Genomic DNA, 16,947 nt, shown 5'->3' on the forward strand with positions numbered 1-16,947 from the left:
TATGTCCCTACCTGGTGCAAAACAGACGCTGCCTCTCCAGAACTAGAGATGCCTAGGGTAGGGGTGGGGGCCTCTCCATGGTCTCCCTCCTGCCTCAGTTTACTTGAAAGGCCTTGTGAGGTATTCAGAATTGAACTCATCGACTCTTTTCTCGCCTCCAAACTGGGATCCAAGATGTTAGAACCCCTGTGCCCCCAACTCCACTTTGGACCTCAGGTGCACAGAATTAATCTATTCTTATGTTGGTTCATGGCACAAGGCTCACTTCTTCAGGTTCTCCCAGGGCTAACTTTTTCCTAGTGTTTATATGTAACCCTCTCCATCTTTTCAAAAGGGTAGGCATGAATAGTAGCAATTCCCTCTCCTTGGAATTCACACCCTGGGAGTTCTCCCTCCCCACTGGCCTTCAGAATTTACTCCAGAACATGGAGCCCAAGCTATGGCAGAGAGCGCAAGCAGTTGGCAGCAGTCAAATGACTTTCCCCAGAGCCACAGTCCTTTCATCTTGGGCCTTCGGGGCAGAGGACCCCCAAAACTGCATCTCTACTGTATGGGATCCCGTCCAGCATGCCTCATCCCACACCCTATCCTTCGTTCTTCCCTGCACTCCCAAGGTAGGAATGTTGAATGAAGAAAAGGAAACTGGCTGGAGCTGAGCCAGGTCACCAGCCCTGGACTGGGCTCCATCTCTTATTCAGAGAATGACCTCATCCCTTGTCCTGGTGCTTTACAGGTAACTGCAGGGGGTCTCTGTCTTTTAGCCTGGATTGCACTTGTATTGTCCCCCCCTCACCCCGCCCCCCCCCCCACAAGATCAAAGAAACCAGCTTTACCTGCAGGGGACTCACAGATTCCTAGGACTTGGAGCCGATATCCCAGTTGTCCCCCTTTTGTCCTCTGTTATCAACTTAACTTCAGACCCACAATGCCTCCTCCTCCCCACCCCCCATTTTCTTCTCTGTCATTACACTTGCCCTACCCTCTGCTCTCCCTAATTACCCCCGTACTGCCCCTCCCCCAGCCCCAGCTTCATTTACCTCCGACTCATCTGGTCATATTTTTAGCTCAGGCGTCTCTCCCTTTTCCTTTCTTAATATGGTGATAAGCTCACGGGCCAGCGTGGGGACAGGGGCTGAGGAGCCCTGGACGGTGGGGGAGGGGGAGGGAAGGAGCCGCTGGGAGCCTGGGTGAGAGGTGTCTGAGGTGGGAGGACTCGGACCCTCATGGCGCTGTCCTGGCCTCAGAAGGTTATCCATCCCTCCTGCCAACCATGGAGACATATTTAGACAGGACCAGGTGGGGGCCGAGAGGTGCCAGTTTCAGGGGCAGCTCTGGTTCCCTCTCCGCCCCCTGTTCCTAATCCTCCTCCTGACCCTTTTCTCTTGGCTTCTGTCTCCAGTTTCTCCAGGACCCAGCAGTGTTCTCTGTCCACTGCTCTGGGCCTTTCCCCACCCCGCCCCCACCTTGAGCCCCTTACCTCAGGATTCAGGACCCAGAGGCCCCTCCCCACCCCAGCTAACCTCCTTCTGGACCAGGAGCACTCACCCAGAGCCCACTACCTCCATGAGTGCAACGGACAGGATGGGGGCCAGAGTGTTGTCAGGTCTGCGGCTGGCACTGCTCCTACTGCTGGTGCTAGGGACACCCCAGTCAGGGGTGCAGGGGGAGGAAGGGCTGGACTTCCCCCAGTACGATGGTGTGGACCGTGTGATCAATGTCAATGCAAAGAACTACAAGAATGTGTTCAAGAAATATGAGGTGCTGGCACTGCTCTATCATGAGCCCCCCGCGGAAGACAAAGCCTCACAAAGGCAGTTCGAGATGGAGGAGCTTACCCTGGAGGTGAGTGGTGGGGCCTAAAGGCCTGAAGAGCACCCCCAGGGCCTCTCCATGGGCCCCCATCCCACAGCCCCGCGTAGAAGTCTGAGGGTGGGATCGGGGAGTGAGGTCAGTGCTGCAGGATCCCTCTTGACCAAGACGACACCGTGGCATGAGGTGGCAGCAGAGACTCGGGAACCCAAAAGTACCACCATAGGTAGGCAATTGCAGGGGCTGCGGGGGGTTGTCTCCTCCGTGCTACAGGACCCTGGAAGTGCTAGGTCTGGCCAGAACTGGGGTGTCCTTTGCTGAGGGGCAAATGAAAAGGGAGGCACTCAGGAGAAGGGGGAGAATTGCCCATGAACCTCCTCGCCTAGCCCTCTCTTCATACACATTAGGGGCTGCACCCCAAAGAGACTCAACCTGAGTATCAGCTTAAATATAGCTGGTCTTATTTGCATGCCACTTATTTAAGGGCTAAATGTTTAAATATCTCCTAGACGCCACCACACCTTCTGTTGCCCTTCCAGTGCCCTCTCTCTTCCTCCCCCACCTTCATTCCCCATCAGTCCCTGTTGGATCAAGTTGAATGCCCAGATTGGAAAATTCTTGTGGTTGACGGAGGCTTCTGAATGCCTTTCCCATCTTTTCTTTGTGGGAAGGCTCTCCCCACCCCCCAAGCTGACTTAAAGCTTCAAGGAAAGAGGGGTTATTGTAAAGAAAAGGAAAAGCCGGTGTTTAGGGATAGTGGGGAGGTGTAATTCCACACACCTGCTAAAGCCCAGAACATGTCTGAGTGTGCTTGTCTGGGCTCCTGTGGCCCTGTCACCAGCTTCGTGGTGCAGAGAGGCCTCAGCCTGCCCAGAGTCTGGAGCATTTCAGGGCAAGGCACCCGGGCTGCAGGGCTAACCCTTCTTCGTGCCCCTGCCCCCGTGGGGCTAATTAATGAGCCAAGTATTTTTTTCCTGAGCGCTCAGTATCCCAGACCATCCACCTGCCACCCTCTTTGCTCCCATTGCCCTGAGAATCACAGTGCAGAGTCTGCATGGGGTAAAGCTAGAAGCCGAGCCCAAGGCAGAGTGAGTCAGGGTGCAGGCCAAGATGGAGGCTTAGGGGGGCAGAGATCTAGGGGTGTGACTGCCACAGTCTGAGAACAGGCTGAGTAGAGAGTGAAAGGGGGCAGACCTGGGTGGAGAGCTGGGCCTGGGTCACCTCTCCTCTCTTGGGGAGAGGTGGCAGAGTGGGAAATAGCAGAAACTCTGTCCTCCCAGCAATCTGGCTTTCCCCAGTCCCCAGGGCATGACGAAACCCCCGCCACGCTCCCTCCCTCCGCCCTCCTCATGCCACTGCCTTAGCCTCCTGCCCTCTGTACTTCCTCCCACTGGGTTCCCCAGGGCCTGCTAATGTCGCTCCCGCCCTGAGCATGGCCTTGATCAGGATGGCGTGGAGGACCCAGACCTTCAGAAGCAGCCTCTGTCAACTGAAGCAACATAAAAAGCACATTGTAAATGAGCAGGAAAGGGAAAGGAATTCAAATTGAACTAAAGACCAACAGGGTGGGGTTGTAGGGAAATTGGGAATATATTGGATCCTAGCATAGGGTCAAGGTCAACTCTAATATTCCCTGCACCCCAGTTGACCGAGTTTGAAGGAGTGGGGAATACGGGTTAATATGAACTCCAGGGGCTAGTTTTAACCCCAACCCTCCCTCCAGTTAGCAGCCCAAGTCCTAGAAGACAAGGGTGTTGGCTTCGGGCTGGTGGACTCTGAGAAGGATGCAGCTGTGGCCAAGAAACTAGGTAAGGGGATGAGAGAGGCAGGAAGGGGAAGGTGGTGTGTGAGACTGGGGGCCTAGGGTGGATGACTGAGCAGGCAACCCTCAGGAGCTGAGGGGCTGGGGAAGCCTACCATGCCTGTTCTTAAAGGCAGGAGTCAAAAACTGAGATTGGGAGGGTTATGGCTGGGGGTCCGAGCCTCTCCTCTATTCCTTACAGAGACCCACGTGCAAATCCCAGAGAGAGGTGAGGTTGGCCCCTATTTAAACACAAAAACAGATCTTAGATGCTGGAGTGGGGAAGGGGTACCAGGGAATACTCTACCCCTCTTCCAACCCCTCCCCCTCCAGAGCTGAGATTAAGGGTTACAGCACCCGGACACCAGGGGGCAGCACAGGCTTGAGCCTAGATGCCAGCTATGGATGGGGGAGGGGCGAGGTCAGCAAAAATGAAGTCATCTCGCCAGTAATAACCAGGTGCTGTTGAGTCCATCCCAACTCATAGATACCGTAATAGCAGAGGGTTAAAGGGCCGGACTGGGAGTCAGCAACTTGAGTCCTCAGAGGAGGTAGCCTGAATATTCATCTACAGTTATGGCAGGGAGAGAGAAAGGAAGAAATATGGCCGGAATTTCTACCACCTGGCTCCCCTATAAGGCTAGCATCCTGGGCTAAAACCACGCAATGACATCAGGGGTGCAGGGGCTCAGGGGCAATGCAAGTGAGCAGGGCAGGACAAGGGAGAGGCAGAGGATGTGGGCTTAAGTTGGATGGTTGAACGCAGAGTGACCTGGGATTTGGACCCTTGGATCTGTGGGAAGGTTGGGATCATGGCTCACCTCTGGCTCATTCCCTAGGATTAATTGAAGAGGACAGCATTTATGTGTTCAAGGGAGATGAAGTCATTGAGTATGACGGCGAGTTTTCTGCTGACACCCTAGTGGAGTTTCTGCTTGATGTGAGAATTCTCTTGGACCTCATGGCTTGCTTTGACTTCCTGCTCATCCCTCTATAAACACCAACACACACACACACACACACACACACTTTGTTAACACCCAGCCCTCTTCTCCCTGAACGCCTCTCTCTGGCCCTCCCATTAAGGATAGAAACTCAATCTCTTCCTTCAATGTCCCTGCTCTTCCAGGTCCTAGAGGATCCTGTGGAGTTCATTGAGGGTGAAAAAGAGCTGCAGGCATTTGAGAATATCGAAGATGAGATCAAACTCATTGGCTACTTCAAGAACAAAGACTCAGAGCGTGGGTCACCCTCAAACTCCTCTGTTTCCCTGCCTGAATCCCTGTTTCATCTGTCTTTCTACCTCTCCACGTCACCGCTGTCTCAGCTGTTCTATCTCTGAACTCCCTGCATCACTTCTTCTCCCTACCCTGGTCACCTCCACCAGCTGCTCACATCCCCGTACACTCTGGGTATTTCCCAAACATATACCCCCAACATCCTGTCTTCCCCCTACTGCAACCCTACTATATTTACCCACTCTAAGTGGATGGGGGTGGGTTCTCAGGATGAAATTCTCCTTACTCCCAGCCCCAGGGCTCCTTACCCATTCAATTCTTCCAAAGAAGAATTGGAAAGAGGCAGATGGGGGATGACTCCCTGGCACACCCTGGTTCCCCGGTGACTGACTCTGTATCCCCTCACAGATTTCAAAGCCTACGAGGACGCAGCCGAGGAGTTTCATCCCTACATCCCCTTCTTCGCCACCTTCGACAGCAAGGTTCTCCACCCATGGTTATGTTGGATTTCCCTCACTCCTCTACTCTTCCCTCCAGCCTCCTCTCCCAGAATCTGTGGGGGATCTGCCCTTCCCACACGCCAACACTTCCCCAACACCCCGAGCCCTTTCTGTCTCATAGATTTTAAGAGCTGAAAGGGGCTTTAGATTATCTAACCCACCTCTCTCACATTGAACTGAAGCCCAGAGAAGCTAAGAAACTTGCTCAATGTCATAGTAGCAATCACAAGACTAGGACCCAGTCCCCCGACTCCCTTCCTAGCATGCCTTCTCCCATAAATACTACTTCTCAGCGTGCTCCTGCATCTCACTGCTCCACTCCTCCCTGTCTCCCACCCCCCGAAGGTGGCGAAGAAGCTGACCCTGAAGTTGAATGAAATCGATTTCTATGAGGCCTTCACGGAAGAACCGGTGACCATCCCAGACAAGCCCAATAGCGAAGAGGAGATTGTCAGCTTCGTGGAGAAGCACAGGAGGTGGGGTTCTGGGGCACTCCTCTGAGTGGGCGTGCTCCTCCTTGGGCTAGAAAGCCTGTCTGTGGTCTGTGACATAGGCTGGAGGACACTCAGCCCACCAGGCAGTTGGTCCTACTCGGAGATAAATGTGCTTCTGGGGAGCAGTGTCCCTTGATACACTGATAATTTTGCCGAATATCCTACACCCCAGTACTTAGCCCGGAGCTGTGTACAGAGGAAATCCTCCTTAAATGTGCATCATTCATTGTGATGTTGTGATTTACACAAAGTCAGCACATGAGTGCTTTCTCTCTATTATTATATCTAATCCTTTTAACAACCTCAGTTAAAAAGGTTCCACAGGTCATGTCAGAACTGGGATTCTAACCCAGATCTGTCCCATGGTTGTCCCAATACATTACCCTACACAGGTGGTCCTTAATGGGGGAAAGGAGGAGAGAGATTTTGCCCTCCGGGGGACATCTGGCAATCAATGCCTGGGGACGTTTTCTGTTGGGGGGTTGCTACTGGCATCTCATGGGTAGAGGCCAGAGATGCTGCTAAACATCCTGCAATGCACAGGACAGCCCCTCGATAAAAAGTTCTCCAGCTCAAAATATCAGTAGTGCCAGGGTTGAGAAACCTTGCTCTACACACACACACACACACACACACACACACACAGACAAAATTCTCTTCCTTCACAGTACTCCACAACTGGGGATGCCCATTCATCAGTGTAAACACTACTTACTCTCGCTCTCTCCCACTAGATTATGATCCCCTTCCTCGGGCACAGCCCGTGTTTGCCTTGTTCAACTCTGCCTACATGGCACCTAGCACAACACTTAGAGTATATTAGGGACTCAATTTTATTGAATGAGTGACTGAATAAATAAATCAATGAATACCCTCTATGTCTGGCTCTCTCTCACCTTTCTCCCGAAAGTCTCTCTTCCAGTCCCCTTTGCCCAGCTTCCCCTCTCCCACCTGCTTTCACTATGCAATGATCTGGGCCTGGTGCCCAGAGCTTAGACTTTGTCAGTTGGCTTTGTTCTGAGCTACAAGCTGTCTGTGCCCCGGGCATGACCCAGAGGCAGCCTCTGCCATGGGGACCCTCTGGAAGGGGCTGACCTTCTCACCCACTGAGTTGTTGTTAGGTGCTTCAAGTCGATCCCAATTCATAGCGAGCCCATGTGACAGAATAGACCTGCTCCATAGGGTTTTCTTGGCTGTAATCTTTATGGAATCAGATAGCCATGTCTTTCTCCCACAGAGCCATTGGCTGGGTTTGAACCTCCAACCTTTTAGTTAGCAGTCAACCAATTAACCTGTTTGTGCACGAGGGCTCCTTACCCACTGTTACCTGTCTCTTCTAGATCAACCCTGAGGAAACTGAAGCCTGAGAGTATGTATGAGACCTGGGTGAGTGCATCCAGCCAGGGCCAGGCCCTCGGGGGAACATGGGTTGCTGAAGACTCAAGTCCTAGAAGCATCCCACCTTCTGCTCCTCATGACCCACTTGTAGAAAAGACAGTGCACCAGCAAAGGCTGAAAGTTTTCTGTTCTGAAGAACATATCAGAAATTGGGAGGCAGACATAAGTGGATGAAGATGACAAGGGAAGAGCCTCAAGCTCTGGGGCTAAAGGGAGTTCCAGAAGAGGTGTGGGGGCCTTGGAGCTGAGAGGGGCAGTGTCATTTGGAAAAGGGTCATCACCACAAAATACCTGGCCAGAACTTAGATTTCCACAAAATTCAGGTTCGAGGAAGGTCTAGGGTCTGTTCTGGACTCTCCAACGTCAGGAAGTATAACTAACCCTCCCGCCAACCCCAACAGGAGGATGACCTGGATGGAATCCACATTGTGGCCTTTGCAGAGGAAGCTGATCCTGGTAAGGGATGAATACCGGACTGGATTGGATAGGGGACAGGCAGTAGTGGTGGGAGAGTGATGGGTGTGCCTGTTGGAGCAGAGAGTTTGCAGGCAGTCTGGGCTGGAGATAGGAAGTTGTGGGAGTCAGGGAAATAGATCTGGACTCATTTTTCCTCTGTGCCTCATTCCTCTTTGTCCCTCCTCATGGTTCTTACTTATTTTTCCTCCAAGATGGCTATGAATTCTTAGAGACACTCAAGTCTGTGGCCCAAGATAACACTGACAACCCTGATCTTAGCATCCTCTGGATTGACCCTGATGACTTCCCTCTGGTAAGAGGTTAACAACCTGGTCACATACTGTTGTCCTAAAGTGGGGCCTCAGACTGGGGCTTCTGAGGAGGAGTTTGCTTCAGAGCCCCTATCCCCAACTCCTATCTGGGGGCCCTTGGAGATTATGCCTGTTGCTTGCTTAAGAGCATTGTGGGCATTGAGGTATCCTGGGATGGTGAACAGGCAGAAAAGGGAGTTGTTTGGGACAAAACACATGATTCCCAGAGCAGAGGCTGGGCAGATACCTCATGTACCCCAGTGCTGACTCCTTCTAGAGAAAACCAATGTTCTGGTGAACAGATGGGCCTGTTAACTCCGCACATGAGTACACACACTCAATCTTAGAAGAGTCCATGTCTCTGGGGATGGTTTTATTCCCAGCTGAATCCTCACCACTTAGCACTCATTGTAGAAGGAGTAACTGAATGAGTAAATAGAAACGTGAGGAACACGAGCAATCACCAGACATAACCACCTTATTTTAGAGATGTAGAAAGTGAGGGTCAGAAAGAATTGACTTGCCCAAGATCCCAAGGTTGGTTAATAGCAGATCCAGGATCCAAACAGAGTCTCCTACTTAGTTTTCCTCAGGAAGGAAGGGCCAGTGTCCCTTCCTGATACTTTTCCTTTGGAATTTCTACTCTTTTACTTCTCAACTCTACCCATTCCCTTCAGGACCTACAGCTGGACTCACTCCTATCCACTGTGGTTTCATAATATCCCCTCTTTATCCCTGCGCTGACCCTCACACTCACCCCCTTGGACTTAATGTGCTCCTAGACTCCATTAAGTTGCCATATTTGGGTCTCTCTACAGCTGGTACCATACTGGGAGAAGACGTTTGACATCGACTTGTCAGCTCCACAAATAGGAGTTGTCAACGTTACTGATGTGAGTTTTCGCCCCTCACCCCTTATTGGCCCCCAGCTCTGCTTTCCAGCATAGCTAGCTCTCCTCTGCTCTGCTAAGTAGGGATTTAGTCCTTCCCAGAGGAAATAGGCATGCCCAGTCTAATGGCTAGATGGAGAGGAAGATTCATGACCTGAACAATCCTTGCCTCCACCTGTTGAAACCTGTGGCCCATCCTTCAAGGCCCAGTTCAAATTGTCTCATCTCCATAAAGTCTTTCCACATCTTCCATTTGGAGTCATTCCTTCCTTGACACTCCCAGAGCCCACTGGCATCTAGAACATGACTTTTATGTCGCTATTTATATATCAGGCCTGTCTCTCCAAGTAGACTGAGATCTTTGAGGGAAGAAATCTTCTTATCCACACATGAAAAGCCAGTGCCGTTGACATGAGGTCCTTCAAAATGTTTGAGTTGAAGAAGCCACAGTCTTATTTCAGAGAACTCTGAGTCTTAACTGGGGAGGCAGACATGGATTCTATTAACTACAATACAAGTCTAGATCTGATAAACTTTACATAATAAAAGTGCAAATGCTAGGAAAACACAAAGGAGAGCAAAGTGGTTTCTGCTTCAGAGAACCAGAGAAGGGTTTAAGAGGAAGTGGCATCTAAAATGGATTTCAACAAATGAAGAGTAAGGAGAGTTATTTCCAAACTAACCCAGGGCAAACGTTTGAAAATAGGAAAATGAATACCAGGCTCAGGAAAAAGAGTCGTTTTGCGTGGCTTGAGAGTCTAGGGATCACTGAGGATGGTACTGGAAAAGCCTTGAATGCTGAAGAGTTGCTGACTTCGTTCTATAGGCCATGAAGAGAGGCCAATGGTTTTGCATCAAGGGCATGATAGAGAGGTCTGTTTTCGGAAGCCCAGCGTGGCAAGAGCATGGACGAAAAATTGAAGGGAAAAGGTCTCTTTGCTGATCCATCCTTTCTTTCCACTTACTCCCACTGTCACTCTTCTAATCTAGGCCTTTACCTGGCCAGCTTCCTTGGCCGCTAACAGAAGGGAAACGACAAGTGACAGGGGATGCAGGGGAAGAATATACAGTCCAATGAGTGGGAGGACACGTCCAAAGACCCAAGCCAGGCTTAACTTCTGGCCCCTGTCCATGCTATCTCCTAGGCGGATAGCATATGGATGGAGATGGACAACGAGGAGGACCTGCCTTCAGCTGAGGAGCTGGAGGACTGGTTGGAGGACGTGCTGGCGGGCGAGATCAACACAGAAGATGATGACGATGACGATGATGACTAGTTAGCTGCGGTGACCATCTCCAAGCTCCAACTGATCTTCTCATGCTCCCTCCTGCCTTCCCTGTCCTTCCCTGAGCTCCTCCAGGGACACTAAGCCATTGGGGTCTATATGCTGGTGCTGAGACCCTTGTCCCCCTCATCTGATGAGGAAAGGAGCTACTTTGCCCTAGATGCCAATCAAGCCCTCTCATCTGACTTGTGTTTCTTGTCTCATAATTTACCAACATCTATTATATGTTTCTTCCATCACTCTCTATACTCTTTACCCTGATTCTCCTCTTGCCATATCTACAGGTCCCCTTCTCTCCCATTCCTTCCACCTAAGCAACAATTTCCCTCACTCTCTCAAACCCTATATGCTCAGTCTCTGACCCCTAGCCAGGAGGAAGAGAGGGTAGTGTTTGAGGCTGTATCACAGCAGTCTCTTGTTAATGTATTTGGGTCAAATGAGAGGTCTCAATAAAGAGATCTGGGGCAGCATGAGCAAGTGTCTGTTGATGAAGTCTCACCCTTGGGCAGGAGGGAGCAGGCTGGGATGGGCGGGTAGCTTGGGTGTGAATGCCTTGATAGGAGTGGGCTAGGGAACTGTGATAGCAGGGAGTTGGGTCTCCCTCCGGGCAGTCATCCCAGGGGAGCCTGGATTATTTATTCCTTTCGAGTCAACAAGCCTATTCTGAACACATGGTGTTTGTCCAGCACTGCTGTTAGGCTCTGGAAGAATAGAGAATGCCAGGCCTGTCCCTGCTTCTGAGCAGATCAGCCTCACTGGGAAGTCAAGACAAGCACACTAAACAATTGAAGAAAAATGCAAAGCAATATGTAATTAAGTGATTACACACTGTTGGATAGCACTCTCCCTGCAGCTCTTACTTGAACTTCAAGGCTGAGCCCAAACTCAGTGAGGCCTTCTCAGAGCAGGCCCCTCCCTGCAGTCCTCTCATCTGGGTTCCCACTGCTCTCTCTGTACACCTCACATGCACACTCAGCACATTCTGTCTGGTTCTTCATCTACAGGTCTGTCTTCCCCACTAGCCTGTGAGCTTTGTGAAGGCAGGGACCAGGGCTTTTTCTTTGTGTCCATGGGGCCTGGCTCTCAAAAAGTTCTTAAATGATGTTTGTTAAAAGAAGGAATGAATGAAAGAACAATATAGACTCCTAAGAAATAGATCAGAGTGGACTGGATGGCTTCATAAGGGATGTGAGATATTTCTAGGCCTTAAATGAGGAGTGGGCTTTGATTGGTGGCAAAGGAGCTGGGGAGGGGACATTTCAGTTGGTGGAAACATCAGACACACAGGTAGCATGTGCCTGTCATATCGGAGAAACAGAGAAAATCAGAGGGACAAGAAGTTCAAGTGGTGAGAGTGAGGCTGGGTGGGCATATGGGGATGGCTTGTGCAGGTGTTTGAATTTAATCCTGGGAGCTGGGGGTGGGGGGTGGGGGGGCTGTTGTTGTTAGGTGTCATCAAGTTGGTTCCAACTAATAGTGACCCTATGTACAACAAAACGAAACATTGCCCTGTCCTGCACTATCCTCAAAATCATTGCTATGTTTGAGCCCATTGTTGCAGCCACTGTGTCAATCCATCTTGTTGAGGGTCTTCCTCTTTTTTGTTGACCCTCTGCTTTACCAAGCACGATGTACTTCTCTAGGGACTGGTCTCTGCTGATAACAAGTCCAAAGTACATAAGATGAAGTCTTGCCATTCTTATTTCTAAGGAACAATTTGGTATACTTCTTCCAAGACAGATTTGTTCGTTCTTCTGGCAGTAAGTACATGGTATGTCCAATATTCTTTGCCAACACCATAACTCAAATGCATCAGTTCTTCTTCTGTCTTCTTTATTATTTGTCCATCTTTCTCGGGCATATCAGGTAATTGAAAATACCATGACTTGAGTCAGGTGCACCTCAGTGCTCAAAATGACATCTTTGCTTTTCAACGCTTTGAAGAGGTCTTTTGCAGCAGATTTGCCCAATGCAATGCATCATTTGATTTCTTGACTGCTGCTTCCATGGCTGTTGATTGTGGATCCAAGTAAAATGAAATCCTTGACAACTTCAACCTTTTCTCCATTTATCATGATGTTGCTTATTCGTCCAGTTGTGAGGATTTTCGTTTTCTTCATATTGAGGTGTAATCCATACTGAAGTCTATAGTCTTCTTCCCTTTCAGCAAGCAAGTTTGTGTCATTGCATATGGCAGGTTGTTAATGAGTCGTCCACCAATTCTGATACCATGTTCTTCTTCATATAATCCAGTTTCTTGGATTATTTGCTCTGCATACAGATTCAATTAAAAAAAAAACTGTTGCCGTCAAGTCAATTCTGACTCATAGAGACCCTATAGGACAGAGTAGAACTGCCCCTATAGAGTTCCCAAGGAGTGCCTGGTGAATTCAAACTGTTGACCTTTTGGTTAGCAGCCATAGCTCTTAACCACTATGCCACCAGGATTTTCACAGATTGAATAGGTATGGTGAGATGATATAACCCTGGTGCACACGTTTCCTGATTTTATACCACACAGTATCCCCTTTTTCTGTTCAAATAACTGCCTTTTGGTCTATGTACACGTTCCTCATGAGCACAATTAAGTGTTCTGGAATTCCCATTTTTTGCAATATTACCCATAATTTGTTATGATCCACACAGTTGAATACCTTTGCATAGTCGGTAAAACACAAGTAAACATTCTTAAGGATTGAATTATGTCCCCCCAAAAATGTGTGTCAACTTGGGCAGGCCATGATTTCCAGTATTGTGTGGTTGTCCACCATTTTGTGATCTGATGTGATTATCCTATGTGTTGAAAATCCTAACCTCTATGAGGTTAATGAGGCAGAATAATAGGCAGTTATGTTAACAAGGCAGGACTCAATTTACAAGATAAGGTTGTATCTTGAGTCAATCTTTTTTGAGATTTAAAAGAGAGAATAAAGCAAAGAGGAGAGGGGACCTCATCACCACCAAGCAAGAAGAACCAGGAGCAGAGTGCCTCCTTTGGACCCAGGGTCCCTGCACTGAGGAGCTCCTAGACCAGGGGAAGATTGATGACAAGGGCCTTCCCCCAGAGCTGACAGAGAGAGAGGCCTCCTGGAGCTGGCACCCTGAGTTCGGACTTCTAGCCTCCTAAATATGAGAAAATACATTCTCTTTGTTAAAGTCATCCACTTGTGGTATTTCTGTTACAGTAGCACTGGGTACCTAAGACAACATATTTCTGGTATTCTCTGTTTTCAGCCAGGACCCATCTAACATCAGCAATGATATGCCTCGTTCTACGTCCTCTTCTGAATCCAGCTTCAATTTCTGGCAATTCCCTGTTGAAGTACTGTTGCAATCATTTTTTGAATTTGCATGTGATATTTATGATATTGTTCAATAATTTCTGCATTCTGTTGGATGACCTTTCTTTGGAATGGGCAAAAATACGGATCTCTTCCAGTCAGTTGGTCAGGGAGCTATCTTCCAAATTTCTTGGCATAGACAAGGGAGTACTTCTAGCATTGCATCCGTTTCTTGAAACATCTCAATTGGTATTCCGTCAATTCCTGGAGACTTGTTTTTCGCCAATGCCTTCAGTGCAGCTTGGACTCCCTCCCTGAGCACCATCAGTTCCTGATCATATGCTACCTCCTGAAATGTTTGAACATCAGCCAATTCTTTTCGGTACGGTGACCCTGTGTATTCCATCTTCTTTTGTTGCTTCCTACATCATTCTTTATTTTGCCCATAGAATCCTTCAATATTGTAACTCGAGGCTTGAATATTTTCTTCAGGTTGAGAAATGCCAAGGATATTCTTCCCTTTTGATTTTCTAACTCCAGCTCTTTGCACATGTCATTATAATACTTTACTTTGTCTTCTCGGGCTGCCCTTGGAAATCTTCTGTTCAGCTCTTTTGCTTCATCATTTCTTGCATTCACTTTAGGTGCTCTACGTTCAAGAGCCAATTTCAGAGTCTCTTCTGACCTCCGTTTTGGTCTTTTCTTTCCTTCCTGTCTTTTAAACGACCTTTTGCTTTCTTCATGTATGATGTCCTTGATATCATCCCACAACTCATCTGGTCTTCGGTCATTAGTGTTCAGTGAGTCAAATCTATTCTTGAAATGGTCTCTAAATTCAGATGGGATATACTCAAGGTCATATTTTCGCTCTCCTAGACTTGCTTTAATTTTATTCAGTTTCAGGTTGAACTTGCGTATGAGCAACTGATAGTGCGTTCCACATTTGGCCTTTGGCCTTTTTCTGGCTGATAATATTAAGCTTCTCTATCATCTCTTTCCACAGACGCAGTCAAGTTGATTCCTGTGTATGCCATTTGCACGGTCCATGTGTATAGTTGCTGATTATGTTGGTGAAAAAAGGTATTTGCAGTGAAGAAGGTGTTGATCTTACAAAATTTTATCGTGCAATCTCCAGTGTCATTTCTATCACCAAGGCCATATTTTCCAGCTACTGATCCTTCTTTGTTTCCAATTTTTGCATTCTAATCACCAGTAATTATCAATGCATCTTGATTGCATGCTTGATCAATTTCAGACTGCAGAAGTTGGTAAAAATCTTCAATTTCTTCATCTCTGGCATTATTTTTGGTGCGTAAATTTGAACAATAATTGTATTAACTGGTCTTCCTTGTAGGCGTATGGATATTATCCCATCACTGACAGCGTTGTACTTCAGGATAGATATTGAAATGTTCTTTTTGACAATGGATGCGATGCCATTCTTTCCCAATTTGCCATTCCCAGCATAGTAGACCATATGATTATCTGGTTCCAAATGGCCAATACTAGCCCATTTTAGCTCACTAATGCCTAGGATATCGATGTTTATCTGTTCCATTTCATTTTTTGATGATTACTAATTTTCCTAGTCTCATACTTCACACATTCCACGTTCTGATTTATTAATGGATATTTAAAGCTGTTTCTTCTCATTTTGAGTTGTGCCACATCAGTAAATGAAGATCCTGAAACCTTTACTCCATCCATGTCATTAAGGTCAACTCTACTTTGAAGAGGCAGCTCTTGCCCAGTCATCTTTTGCGTGCCTTCCAACCTGAGGGGCTTATCTTCTGGCATTAGGACAGAAATGTTTTACTGCCATTTATAAAGTTTTCACTGACCGTTTTTTTCAAGAAGTAAATGCCAGGTCCTTCTTCCTAGTGTGTTTCAGTCTGGAAGCTCTGCTGACCCTGTTGGTATTTGAAATGCTAGTGGCATAGCTTCCAGCATCACAGCAACATACAAGCCACTGAAGTATGACAAACTGACAGAAGAGTGGTGGTGGTGGGGGACAATGTTTAATCTGGCAATGAGAAGCTAGATGGATACGGGGAAGGGAGATGATGAGACACTGGAGGCAGAAAGCCCAGCTCTTACAACTAGAGACTTTCATAATACTCAAGGCGAAGGCTGGGCCCTGATAGGGGTCCTGGCAGAAAGGACCCTCATTCTGTCCAGGACAGGCCCAGGCTGAGGGCAAGTGTAAAGGAGTTCGGGGGTAGGAATGGGAAAACCAAGCATCTAAATAAGCTCATAAATTATACAATTACTTTTCGTGAATTGCTTATAAGGGTGGTGCTGGGAGACTTCGAGAATTTCTAAGTATGGAAAAGATGAGACCTGAGATTAGAAAAGTTTTCACTGTCTACTGACAAATCCAGGAAGTGTTCCTAGAGAAGGTAGCAGGGGTGTAGAAAGTAGACACTGTATGTTCATCCAACTTGTATCCATTTAATAAATGCTTAATAAAGAGTATGGGCACTGAGCTAATGTTACAATAATATTACGGAACTTACAGTCTAGCGCAGGTGAGTGGGAAGCTCTGGACTAAACAGAGTAGCTCCCATTTTTTAAGCACCCATCTGTACTAGTCACCAGACTTCTTATTCCTAACCCTCAGAAGAAGGCTGTAAGGTAGGCACTGTCACCCCCATTTTACTGGCTAGGACACTGAGGCATGGAGGGTAGTGTGCCATGAAAGGAGTGGAGCCAGTATGAAGCCCAAGACTCCTGTACGTCATTGCCTCTGGAAGACATGACCCTTCCACTGAGAAACTACAAGTCTGTAGGTAAGTCATTTATTGTCTCTGAGCCTCCAAGAGGAGTCAATGAAATCGTTTTTTGGCCTTTACTCACCCAGGTTGTTGTGAGGAGCAAATGAGATACATACAGAGGCAAATTAGGAGGGTGTGTTGTTCTCAGAGCACAGTGGGGATGAGGACGGTGAAGAACAGAGATGGGCTATGAACCCAAAGCAGCTGGAGCCTGGGCCTCATCCAGGGACAATGTGAGCCAAGAAAGGAGCGGGCACATTTTGAGGCTTCCTGGGTGGTGCCCATGGTTTGTGCTCCCCTATTAACCTAAAGGTTGGCAGTTTGAACCCACCCTGTGGTATCATGGAAGAAAGGCCTGGTGACCTGCTTCCATAAAGATTGTTGTTGGGTGTCATTGCAGCAATTTCAACTCAAAGCTATCCCATGTCACAGAATAGAACTGTCCCATGGGGTTTTCTATACTGTAATCTTTACAGGAGCAGATTGTCAGGTCTTTTTCCCAAAAAGCCACTGGCTTGGTTCAAACTGTCAAACTTTTGGCGTGTTTAACCAACCCTGTGGAGCAGCTCTACTGTATACCACATGGGGTCACCATGAGTTGAAATCGACTGGACAGCAAGGAGTTTTTTTTTTTATTTTTTTAAAGAAGTCTCTGCAGGGGGTGGAGCTGGAGTGAGGACAAGGTATCCTCGGAAGTGGCTGAGGACAC

The 16,947-nt window shown here is 48.1% G+C and overlaps 1 protein-coding gene across 1 annotated transcript; it reads left to right on the top strand.

The window, feature by feature from the left end:
- Nucleotides 1-719: 719 nt before the first annotated feature.
- CASQ1 (calsequestrin 1) lies at nucleotides 720-10,353 on the top strand. Its single transcript, XM_049876033.1, has 12 exons — nucleotides 720-733; nucleotides 1,400-1,842; nucleotides 3,533-3,617; nucleotides 4,450-4,550; nucleotides 4,740-4,851; nucleotides 5,257-5,330; nucleotides 5,694-5,824; nucleotides 7,183-7,228; nucleotides 7,642-7,696; nucleotides 7,909-8,009; nucleotides 8,826-8,900; nucleotides 10,043-10,353. Exons 2-12 carry the CDS (start codon nucleotides 1,564-1,566, stop codon nucleotides 10,172-10,174), a joined length of 1,191 nt encoding a protein of 396 aa, XP_049731990.1. The 5' UTR covers nucleotides 720-733; nucleotides 1,400-1,563; the 3' UTR covers nucleotides 10,175-10,353.
- Nucleotides 10,354-16,947: the final 6,594 nt, after the last annotated feature.

Source organism: Elephas maximus, chromosome 3 (assembly GCF_024166365.1).
Source record: "Elephas maximus indicus isolate mEleMax1 chromosome 3, mEleMax1 primary haplotype, whole genome shotgun sequence".
Lineage (NCBI taxonomy): Eukaryota > Metazoa > Chordata > Mammalia > Proboscidea > Elephantidae > Elephas > Elephas maximus.